This window comes from Gastrolobium bilobum, unplaced genomic scaffold, assembly GCF_033153095.1.
Source record: "Gastrolobium bilobum isolate Gb01-03AN ecotype WA unplaced genomic scaffold, APGP_CSIRO_Gbil_v1 utg18327, whole genome shotgun sequence".
NCBI lineage: Eukaryota > Viridiplantae > Streptophyta > Magnoliopsida > Fabales > Fabaceae > Gastrolobium > Gastrolobium bilobum.
In genome coordinates this window covers 170,215-182,513 of record NW_026896684.1, presented here as the reverse complement: position 1 = coordinate 182,513, position 12,299 = coordinate 170,215, and the positions used below count along the sequence as shown (strand labels likewise).

General features: G+C 31.0%; 2 protein-coding genes across 2 annotated transcripts; one reads left to right on the top strand and one right to left on the bottom strand.

Annotated features, from left to right (window-relative positions):
• Positions 1 to 2,252: 2,252 nt before the first annotated feature.
• LOC133301433 (uncharacterized) lies at positions 2,253 to 3,057 on the bottom strand. The gene has a single exon (XM_061501059.1). It carries the CDS (start codon positions 2,845 to 2,847, stop codon positions 2,374 to 2,376), a length of 474 nt encoding a protein of 157 aa, XP_061357043.1. The 5' UTR covers positions 2,848 to 3,057; the 3' UTR covers positions 2,253 to 2,373.
• Positions 3,058 to 9,236: 6,179 nt separating this feature from the next.
• On the top strand, positions 9,237 to 10,540 carry LOC133301415 (ferritin-like catalase Nec2). Its single transcript, XM_061501037.1, has 3 exons — positions 9,237 to 9,541; positions 9,747 to 9,972; positions 10,160 to 10,540. The coding sequence occupies exons 1-3, from the start codon at positions 9,237 to 9,239 to the stop codon at positions 10,538 to 10,540; spliced, it is 912 nt and encodes a 303-aa protein (XP_061357021.1).
• The last annotated feature ends 1,759 nt before the right edge of the window (positions 10,541 to 12,299 follow it).

The following is a 12,299-nucleotide window of genomic DNA, read 5'->3' as shown; positions in this document are numbered from 1 at the left end:
GGATTGTGTGTAGTGTAGGGTGTTGTGTTCAATTCCTTGTAACCTCAACAAAAAAAGAATTTTAACACTGTCTTTTGAGGCTCATCAAGAATGGATTGATGGAAGATGGGTACTTGCTTCTTTGGTATGAGTATGACTACAACATATCTTTTGATTTGTGAGTTTGGCCAAAATAGTCTTTTAACGTGGTATCATTTCCTCTGGTATGACTCATTAATCTTCATTGACTTATGTTACCTAGTAATGATCTCACTATGTCCTAGCAACGCCCGCTTTTTAAGCTTTTAGCTACTTGTGTGCTGAGTCCTGCTAATTAATTCCTACATTTTAAATGCTATTTTTGTGAAAGTGGATTTCTTATTAAGGCTGTGATATGATGCTGTGGTTCCATCAGCATCTCCTTGAACATGTCTTCATTTAAAGGTAGCAAATAATCTCCCTCTATTAACTGAGATATTTGTCTACAATGTAAGTAGTATGTCTACTTTCACATTCCTCCTTTTCTCCTAGCTTTGTATTGGAAAATTCATGCTTATGGCTTTGCTTTTCCAGTCTTTCAAGATTTTTTTTCCCCCACATGAATCCTGATGAATGATAATTTACCGTTTCCCAATTTCTATCAAATTATCAGATCATTATGAATGAACTCGACAGTTGCAGACATCATTTGAAACGTCAAATGCATTCGGAATTTTTCTGTAGTATTTAAAGCTTATGCTTGAACAGAATTTGAGACAAAATATTGTAGTCATAGGCTGTTAAGTATTCATAATTTTAACCCACTGATAGTTTATGAGATTTGTTGTGCCGTCCATTTATTGAATTTGAGCTATATTATCAGTTTTTGACTGAATTTATTGCATTGTGGTTTACTCAGTACCTGATCCAGTTGCTCATTTCTTCTACCAGGTTGGTTTCTTTACAGGGTTGAAGCCCTGATAATGAGTGAATTACTTGATTTTCTTCCTGCCACCTTGCTCTTCTCTCGGGGTGCTTTCTGCCATCACTGACCCAAACATCCGAAACAAGAGACTTTAATTTTTTGCATATGTTGAATGTGATCCCATTTAGCAGAGTTGAAAAAATGTAATATGTCAATTTTTAGGGTATGTTGGCATTGGCTATCCCCATGATAATTGCAACCCAGTTCCGAGAGAGAGATCTTACTGACATTACGCTTATACGTATATCTACGATGATTTGGTGTTAGTAAATCCAGAGGACCTTAAATCAAATGTTAGAGAATATTATAAGCTATTAAAAAAGTCATCACCTTACATCTTAAGGTTTTCGGGGTTGAAGTAGTTCTTTACATGGTATCAGAATTTCCTTGGTTACAATGTCACGAGTTTGATCTTCACTTCCTCTCACTTGTGAAATTAAATAAACATAGCATAAGGTAAATCAAAAATTAGGCCTATACAATAATCTACGCTTCAAGCCTAAAAGACTTTTGCGTGAAGAGTGTGTTAGATAATAATATAAACCATTCAAAAAGAAAGTATGTGTGTGACCTAAGTAAGGGTGTCGCACCAAAAAGCCTTTTTTATTTTTGCGTATATTTAATTCCTTAGATATGTTCCCTCGTCAAGTTAAAATATGTTTCCTCTCTTATAAAGTCATGATGGATAGCATCTCCACTTAAAATTTTATTGTTATGCTACCAATTTCAAAAGCATGGCTTAGTGGGACAAATTCCATTTTGTAAAGATGAAGGCGTTAGTGGGTTCCCTCTTTTGGTGTGGCCATTAAAGTCAGTATCTTCAATAGGAAGCAAAAAATTACTATGACACAAAATAATAATGAACAAAAGATTATATTAACGATAAAGCAGCATTTATTGTGTCTAATTTCCCTTTTAAAGAAGAAAGATAGAAAAGAAAACGCACTTGACAAAATCAGATGCCCTTTTGGTCCATTGTTATTTGTTAATTAGAAATGCTCATGGCTATGGGTGTGATTGATTGAACCACAAACTTTACCTTGTCACTAACTTGGCGTCTGCATCGTAAATGTTCCTTTCAAACAGAAACACGACTCTTGCGGTGACCCATACGCTCGTCTCACGTATGCCATGCAAAAGGAAGGCACAAACTTCTCTTCCAACAAGATAAGTGAAGAATTTGGAAAGAGACAATGAGCAGCTGTAAGCATATTCTCATTGTAACAAAAAATCGCTTAGCATATTCTTTTTCTTGTACGTCATCTTTTATAGAGGTCCACTAATTTTTGATAGCTATAAGCAATAAATCATTACATATATACAAGTGCATTACATCAGCAATAATCTGATGAATAATCCATCATAATCATATACAAATACAATATTATTTTATTTTATTAATTAATTAATTATTAATTTATTTGTGCTAATTACAGTTTGATGATCCTCCACGGCTTCTCTTCCTTTGGTTCTTCCATGGCTTCTTTCCCTGCTGTGAACAATGACACGGGAAAAGACATAGACAAGCCAACCAAAGACTTGAAGGTGATGACAGATCCATCAGGAGGGCCCTTGACATAAATCTCACTCAAGGTGAACCAAATCAAGAAGTCCCTAGCCTTAACCCCAGTAAGATTCTTGATCTTGTTTGGCTCCACATATGCTGTAATTATTGAATCATAGCAAACAAGTATGTTATCAAACCTGTATTCCTCCTTCTTCTGGAGCTTGAGCCAAACAAAGCCTATGTCTTTCACATACCCACATTCCTCAATGTCCTGAATGGTTAATAACCCATCTGGGAGGCCTATTTCTGCAAGCAACATAGCGAACTTCTCCCTGCAAACTTGGTCTCCATAATACACCTCTGCTCTGGCCTTCAGCTCTTCTGTTACTAAAGTCATTATTGCTTGTGCTTTGTGTAACAAAGAAAAGGTGATGGTGGATTGGTGTTTATGCCTAGGCCTATGAAGGGCTTTCTATTGACCTATATGCTCTTGGTGTTTATTGGAGGAGCTTGAACATTAAAGCAATAGATAACTTTTGAGGCCTTCTGCAGTACTTCAGCCGAATTCAGGTTTTATAATACCTGAAATATGCGACAAAACATTAAAATATATTTGGTGTCACTAATGTATTTTATGTTGGGACCAAAGTCACCAAACAGTTAAAGGTGCTCCCTTTCTTACCAAACGGTCTCTAGATGGGATGGATTTTATGCATTTTTATATCGAAAATTCGGTTGAATGGACGTACACACAAATCGAAAAATAAAAAAGAGAAATAAAGAAAAGATTTCACATACTAATTTATCTAAGTTCATCTCATATAGATTACGTCCAACTTGTTTATATTATATTCACTTGCTTATTATAAATCATTTAGTTTATAAAAAAATATAAATATGATTTAAAATTTTTTAATAGTAACTATTTGTGGGCTCAAGCTTAAATTATTAAGTAAAAAAATTTACAACATGTCATAGGCTCACAATCACAGCACTGCCAAGTCCAAACTCTAACTCTATTTGCCTTTTCTGCTGATTTCGTCAATAAAAATCATCATCAATATGTAAAGTATAAGCCATTTCCGACAAATTCTTGATTTAAATTTTTTAGAGTTAGACAGAATTAGAGTATAGGTTATATTAAAAAAAATGAAATTAATTGTAATTAAATAATAAAAACTATTAATAATGTGAGTGCAAATGTGTGGATTTGAAACTGTTATTATTATTAATATTATTATTATTATTAATATTATTATTATTATTATTTTGGTTCAGGGGCATTATTCTTTTATACTGAGGATATGTTAAGCCTATTTAATGTTTGCAAGAATTAGCAAAGATTTTGATAGAAGACTAAACTCATATGGTAGGAAAAACATCAAGGAAGGTTTAAAAACTAAAATATATTAATGTCATTGTAATGTAGTTAAAGGGTTGTTTGAAAAGTATTAAACTTTGAAGATAACTTTTTGGTGTTTGTGTGATACTTGCACGGTTATTTCAACTCTAAAATTGGGGGGGGGGGGGGGGGGGTGGGGGGGGGGGGGGGGGGGGGGGGGGAAGGGCTAAATTATAATTTATTAATAACTTGTAATTTGGAGAATTTTATTCCCTGGTCTTTTTTTTTTTTTTTTCTTCTCTCTCTCCTCTTTCTCTCTCTACTTTTTTCTCTTTTGCGGGATCAAAGGGCCGGGAGCTCTACATTTTCTCTCGTAATATATATAACAATTAATCCATTTCAATCATAACTTTATTTTATAATTAAAAAAAATTAAAATTTATTAGTTTTATGGCATAATTAAAATGTCCATTTATTTTTATTTACTTTTAGAATTATCTTTTAACTATTTTTTCATCAAAACATCTATCTACCAAAAAAAAAAAACTAAAAACATAATTTCCTATACATATTTCTTTGAAAAGGCAAACTTGAAAGCTTATTATTAATTTAAAAGAAATTAAAAAACGTGTTTCCTTAAAAGTCATTAATTATAGGAGATACAAATCGTGAAATTTGAGCGAAGTCCAAATTTTTTAACCCAAGTCCAAAATGAAATCAAACAATGGCAAAATAAGATAGAAAAATTAAAATCGAATATGAGCGAAGGACTCGGGCTTGGTAAAAAAAATAATAACAACATAGGCTTAGGCTTTACCCAATCCCTAACCTATTGCATACCTAGCACTTCCTGATCATAAGTCATTTCATCATTACTTCCCATCCTCGTTATTGCATCATTTTCATTGTGGATCATTTTTAGGCTGCTTAAAATAATAAAAAAATTAAATCGAACCATGAACCGAATTGAACTGTCCCTTAAAATAATTAGTTTTTAAAAATCAGTTCATGAACCGAACCGGTTTTTAAAGAACCAATTTATGAACTGAACCGACTTTTAGAACCAGTTTAAGATCCGAACCGGTTTTTAAAACCAGTTTAAGAAACGAACCATTTTGAACCGAACCGTTTTCAAACCGAATTTTTATAACTTTATTTTTTAAAATTTTAATTTTTTTTCTTTTCAAAGGAGGATTGACCCGATCCGGTTTCAAATCGGTTCTGAACTGATATATTTTTCACTGAACCGAACCATTTAAACCAATTCAGTTTGATTTTTCAAAAAAATCGGTTCGGTTCGACCCATGCAGATCTTTAATCACTTTAATGTCGGCCATAGATAAACATCAATTTTTTTATTTTTTTATTTTTTTATTTATCGAAGAATATAATAATGATAATTGCGGTTGCATTTATAGGCTGACAATAGCATCTAGGATTTTGGAGTTTAATGCTCAATTGGGTTTTCAAATGTCAATAATGTGCCATGGGATATTTTTGTTGAAGGCTCCGCTTGACATTGAACATGGCAGCATCAGCATGGACTGTGTCTTGTACATTAAAATAAGTTAGGGAAAAAAAAAAAAATTGTTGGAGATCGTTTAGATAATGAAGACGTAAGATAATGAGTAGAAATAACATTAGAAGAATTCAAAAACATTAGATGGAATCTGAAAACGCCTAAATTGGATATGAAGTATTAGATGAGATCATTTCTCTAAAATTTTCGCTCACTCCAATTGTCATTAAATATTAAAAACTCTTTTTTTTCCCTCTCTTTTTTTCTCTCCTCTCGCGCCAGTTTCTCTGGCAAGGCTGCGTATACTACAATCGGTTGCTGGTCTCTGTTTTTCTTCTATAGTTGCTACTAAATATGTATCCCAAGTATTAGGACAACTCATTTTAATTGGGCTAAGGCCATATGGGCTACGGGCCCAATACATTTTGCTGATGGGGTTGTCCCTGCGGGAGGAGTTTGCACGATTCGTTGATGATGCTGATGCACTCACTCAAAACTTTGATTAAAGATTACTTGAAAATCTCATACCATGAAGCACTCAAATGTAAATAAATTGAGGAACTATTTTATAAATTTTTATTACTTGTTATAGCAGTTTTTTTTTTTTTTTTTTCCTTTTAAGAAACCAAGGGTAGAGCCATGTTAATTTGGGTGGGAGATTTCCTGTGATTTTTTTTAAATGAACAAGTATAAAATATTAATGAGTATTCCAAAATTATAATTATATAAATGATTGTTTACTCGTTTTTATCAAAAACCTGTTTGGCCTAACATTTTTTTAACTTAAAAGCTAAAGTAAAAAATAAGAACAGAAAAGATAAAATTAAAATTATTTGATAAAGTAATTTTTTAGCTTAAAAACTACTTTAAAGCTCAGATTATAAATAAATCATTTGGTAAAATAATTAATATAAACTTCAATTTCAATCAAAATTACCTTAAACATTATATAATCACAAAACAAGATTATTGTTTAAAAATAAAAAAGATAATTTCAAATTTTTTTTTTTGAAAAAACTATTTTTAATATATTTAAAAAACAGAAAGGAATATATTTATATATTATTATATCGATTTGTAAATATAAATATGTTAAAAAAAAATTTTAATAAAAATTTGTTTTTTTCAACAACTTTTTTTTAAGAATTTTTAGAAAAAAAATGATTTAATCTCTCGTTTTAAAGAAAAAGGAAGCTAAAAAAAGCTAAGCCAAATAGGTAATAAGAATTTCTTTAATATTGATAAAAAGCTTATATACTATTTAAATATTGTAAAACATAAATTTTCATAGAGGACAATGACATTAGTTAATTATTATTTCTTTTATGCATGTCTGAATATTCTAAATAAGTATATCACGAGTTTTACAATTATTATACTTTCCTAGCCCAACCTTCGTTCTCCACTATTTGAATTCATAACATCAGTAGAGTATTTGTAAGTAGGGATGTAAATAAATTAGATTGGTCTACAGAGGCCTATGGCCTAGTCTATATTAGGCCAGACCTAGTCTATTACAAATAGTTAAATAGAACAGTCCTAATCTTTTTTTAAAAATCTATCCAAAAATCAAGTTATAAGCTTTTTTGTACATGTCTAACCTATAAGTCTACATACCGACTTAAATCATATTATTTATTTATTTTAAATAAATAAAATTATCATTTTAATAATTTTAAATAATAAAATAATATTTTTTATTTAATTTTTAATTGTTAAATGTTTAATAGGCTTAAGTCAAAGTTTTTATTTTTTAAATATAGATCAGATCAAACTTATAATTTGAGGCTTACATTAACTAATAAATCAGGTCAAATCTACTTGTTTTTACACGAACTTAATCTATTTAAGCTAAAATCTATCTTAATCTAACCTATTTACATCGCTATTTGCAAGTTTTAACTCTTTGAAAGCTGTAATAGCAAGTGGGATCAAAGGACCATTTTACTGTTAAAGCATCCCTAATATTATATGCCCCACATTATTATCCTTAGGTGCCACCAAACTCTGCCAACAGCCCATTAATCAAGCATACCTAATTTCTTAAACCAAGTTAAGATTTTCCCACGTGGCAACCTGTATCGGTGACGGCTCTATAAGGGTAAATGGGTGTTTGGTCCCGTACTAATACAAACTTCTGTTATTAATGCATGATTTTATTTTATTTTTGTGTGTTTAAGTTTTTTTTTTTTTTTTAGTCTCTGTACTGTTTAAACAAACAAAAATTTAGGTAGATAGCTTTTTTGGTATACAAAAGAAAGTTCTGCAGATTCATTGAATTACATAAGGTTTTCATTTTATCCTTTAACATAACACAACAAACTTTTCTATACTCATAACATTTTGTGGGGCTCACACTTTTTAAAACAAAAAAATAAATAAAAAATTAAGGCACGCAAAACGAATCTCTATAACATTACACAATCATTTTTCCTACAACATAACTCTTATAAAACCCATTACATAAATCTATATAGATAACTGACAATGTAGTCATATATGAATACAGATTTACTCCTTCGTCCTTTTATTTTGAATTCATTGTTCTTTAATATAATCAAAATTATAAGTTACATTTGATTATTCAATATTGGAGAAATGACATCATTTCATATATAAAAATATGAGTTTGATATTTTTTTATGTTATAGAAGATAAAATTATTTATTTTTTACACACATATAAAAGTGTGTGAGGCATATGAAGAGAAGAGAGATAAAAAAAAATATGATCCCACACAATTTATATATGTGTAGGAGATAATTTATCTCCTAAAACATTAAAGACATTAAACCTTAAAAAATATAGAGTCTGAAAAGTAAAAAAGAAATCTTGACTACAATCTGATCAAGGTATATTTAGATAAGCTTTGAAAAAAAAAAAACTCTACTTTAAATTTTTTTATCTATTTTCAACGATTTTTTAATTAAAAAATGATTTTTATTTAAAAGAAAACACAAATAAAGCTTTCCTCAATCAAGTCATATAAACCCAAGACAACTTTATGAATGTTCAAAATACGCAAAATTAACTTTATTATAACACAACAGTGCTTAGTAATAAAAGGAACATTTATTTCACACTATTTCTCAACTTTTCTATCTCAAGATGTTAACGTATAGTGTTGGTTACTATGTAAATTTCACAATTCTTCCATATAGCTTTTAATAAGAAAAAAAATCAATGAAAAATACGAAAGCATAAGCTAATTGAGATAATTTTAAAATCTATATATTATATTGGGAAAAGTAAAATTATTTTAAATTATTATATATTCAATATTTATTGTGTCCCCTAAACATTTATTTCTTAGACCCTTATGTTATATTAATTATCTTAACAGATTGGAATTTCCTTGTGCAACTGCATAAACCAAATAATAATTTCTTCTGTATGTTTCTTGCAGAAACATATTCACCGTTAGGCGTGCTTGTATGATTCATACAGCTATTCAATGGTTGAATAAATTTTTCGGTGGAAGAACTTCTTCGAATTGAAAGTTCACAAGCACCTATGTATATACAGGTATAAATTTTTCGGTGGAAGAACTTCTTCGAATTGAAAGTTTACGATACCCACATTTACAATGAGTTACCTAACAATTAATAATTGTTAGTTATAATTAATAATTTAAGGGAAATCATTTTCTCATGCGATAGGAGATAGCTTTCTTATATTGTGAGACATCGAAATCTGTGTAATCTTTTTTGTTTTTTTTTAACAAGTGGTGGGCCCCATCACTTATTGTGTCTATGGCACAAGAGATGCAACCTCATGTGACATGAGAAAAGAGAAACTCATAATTTAAACACAATTTATATAAAGTTATTAAATGATACAAGTGGCAGCTATTTAAATCGAAACCACCTATGTATATATATATATATACGTGAATATTCGGCCATTGGATGACACATCTTTAAACATGGCACTTCATACTTTCTCCATTGCTGTTTTGCTAACCTCCCTAATTCTCTTCACCCTAAAATCTTACTCTTTGGAACTCAACATAACAGATTCTGATGTTGATCGTATTGAATTTGCTCTAAATTTAGAATTTTTGGAGGCTGAGTTCTTCTTGAATGGTGCAACGGGTGTTGGATTGGATGCTAATGCTCCAGAGTTAGCCCAGGGAGGACCCCCTCCCATTGGAGCCCAAATGGCCCTTCTGGACCCCCTCACTCAAGGTGTCATCTTACAGTTTGGTTTGCAGGAAGTTGGACATTTGAGGTCTTCTCTAATCTCTGCATTTCTAATTTCTTTTAGGAAAAAGTGAGAAATTTGCACATGTTTGTTTCTCACTTTTGAAATGAATTTGGTATCTCATTTAAAGCAAAACAGCCAAATAATTTTGATGGATTTTGCTTCAGTGTCTCTTAATTAAGGAAAAGGAAGACTTCTAAAGTAGAGTTAACATGCATCCTCCATATTGCAGGGCCATAAAGAATACAGTAAAAGGATTTCCTAGGCCGTTACTTGATATAAGCAAGGAATCATTTGCTCGAGTTATGGATAATGCCTTTGGGCAACCTCTGCATCCGCCTTTTGACCCCTATGCCAATTCCATTAACTACCTTCTTGCGTCTTACGTGATTCCTTATGTTGGTCTCACGGGGTACGTTGGAACCATTCCAAATTTGCAAGGTACCACGTACAAGAAAGTAAGGCCCCTAAATCACCTTCATTTACCAAGAATTTTAGGATTTTGTTTTCTTAATTTCTTAATTTACCAAGAATTTAGCAAGGTTCAAGATAAAAATTTTAATAAAAAATGTCACATTCTTAACAAGTACCTGTAATTGGCGTTACAAGACAAATGTGTATGTGTGTGTATGTATGTATGTACAGCTTGTCGCTGGTCTTGTGGGAGTAGAGTCAGGCCAAGATGCAGTTATTCGAGCATTGCTATATGAATATCGGGACTCGATAGTGCTGCCATATGCAAAGAGTGTGGCAGAGTTCACAAATCGCATCTCAATGCTTAGGAATAAGCTAGGAAATGAAGGATTGAAAGATGAAGGTCTTGTGGTCCCTATATCAGAAGGTGCTGAGGGCAAAGTCCGAGGCAACGTGCTTGCTGCTGACAAAGATTCACTTTCGTATGCAAGGACTCCAGAGGAAATATTAAGGATAGTGTATGGGAGTGGTGATGAACATGTCCCGGCTGGCTTCTTCCCTAAGGGAGCAAATGGTCGCACAGCCAGATCTTACTTAAACCCTGCAGCATAGTTATACTGTTATAGACTTATAGTCTCTCCTGCTGACTGCTTTGTAGACTATATCTTGAAAATATTATGCCTGTCACGGCTAACATATTATAATAAGCATTATGTTGCATTAAACTAGCTAATAAGAAATTTGCCATATGTTGTGTTAGAAACACTGGTTTAGAAGTGTCACGTCATGTTAAAGACCTCTTATGCATTATGGAATACATATTTTGATGATGACAAATGATTTATAAAAAATCTCAAATTGAAGATGAAACTTGAAGACACAAGTGGTTAAATTTTTAGAATTTTGTTACACATTATATTATATCACATAATATCTCTCTAAACTCCATTGCATACCATATTAAAAATAAGGGAGTTATTAATCTTATGTCACATAAGATAGGTATCTCATGTGGGTGAAACAAAATTATGGAGCCCACAATTTTTAAAAAAATAAAAAAGAAAAGAAAATATGGGCACAAGGTTCTATGAATATATAATATAAGACAATTATCTTATGTGACATAAGAGAACTATTTTCCTATAAAAATAATAACCTTTTATGTTATGGGTTTAGATTAAAAGTAAAACAATAAATAAATAATAAAATAATTTTTTAATTGAATACAATAAGCATGTTGCTTGAAAAGCGACGTAGTACAATGTGGAACTGCTACTATAATAACAATGTGAAAGGGACAAAGCCTGATTGATGGAACAGTCTAACGAATTCAATACTGGAAATGGAGTTGATGTGTCAATGGATTGGTTTAGACTTTTTATTTTTGTTTTCCTTTCGTTGCAATGAACTTCTTAACCGATTTGCGCCCATGAAGTCTAACAATTATTCAGCAGGAAGTGACCACAAAGAGACTTTTTTTCCTCAATCGCAATGAAAAAAATAATCACATTAGCATAACAAATAATCAAAAAATAAAAATAAAGATCCCGCATAAAAATGGATACAGGAATCCAATTTAAACCATGTAATCAATTTTATACACAAAGTTAGATAAAACAAACAAATCTCGTTGTCATATCAGCATATATCTAAACACAAAGGTTGGCCGGTGAACAGATATCCTATTTAATGAGTCAACTAAGTCAACAAGTTGGGCTTATGATATGGGCTTGACTCATTAGATAGATGTTTTCGTTTTTCATTTAATTTTTGATTTGCATATAATTTTCGTTTCTCGTTTAATTTATGTCACTCATTTAATTTTCATTTGAAATGTGGTTTCCATTTTCATTTATTTTACGTTTTTCATTTAGTTCCCATTAAGGATATATACCATTAACTTTTTAAGCTCAACTGGGACGAAAAACTTTTGCTATTACTGACTCAGGTAGTTTCCGCTTCTAAATTAATTTTTGTTTGTCATGTAATTTTTGTTTTCATGTAGTTTACATTTTTCTATTAAAATCCCATTGAGGTATATACTATTATTATTTTGAGTCCAACCAGGGGATGAAAAGCTTATGTTATTGCTCACTCGTTTAGTTTTCGTTTCTCATTTAGTTTTCGTTTCTCAATTAATTTTTGTTTGAAATATAGTTTTCGTTTTTCATTTTGTTCCCATTAATGATATATACTATTATTTTTTTGAGCCCGATTTGGGATGAAAAACTTCTATCATTGCTGACTCATTTAGTTTTCGTTTCTAATTCTCAATTAATTTTCCTTTTTCATGAAGTTTCTGTTTTCATTTAATTTACGTTTTTCTATTAAAATTCCATTAAGGGTATATACTATTATTATTTGAGCCCAA

Bases quoted from the DNA above. Each gene is read 5' to 3' on its own strand.
- LOC133301433 (XM_061501059.1), bottom strand. From the start codon at position 2,847: ATGACTTTAGTAACAGAAGAGCTGAAGGCCAGAGCAGAGGTGTATTAT.
- LOC133301415 (XM_061501037.1), top strand. From the start codon at position 9,237: ATGGCACTTCATACTTTCTCCATTGCTGTTTTGCTAACCTCCCTAATT. The intron at 9,542-9,746 runs GTCTTCTCTAAT...TCCATATTGCAG, and splicing joins CAGGAAGTTGGACATTTGAG to GGCCATAAAGAATACAGTAA. The intron at 9,973-10,159 runs GTAAGGCCCCTA...ATGTATGTACAG, and splicing joins AAGGTACCACGTACAAGAAA to CTTGTCGCTGGTCTTGTGGG.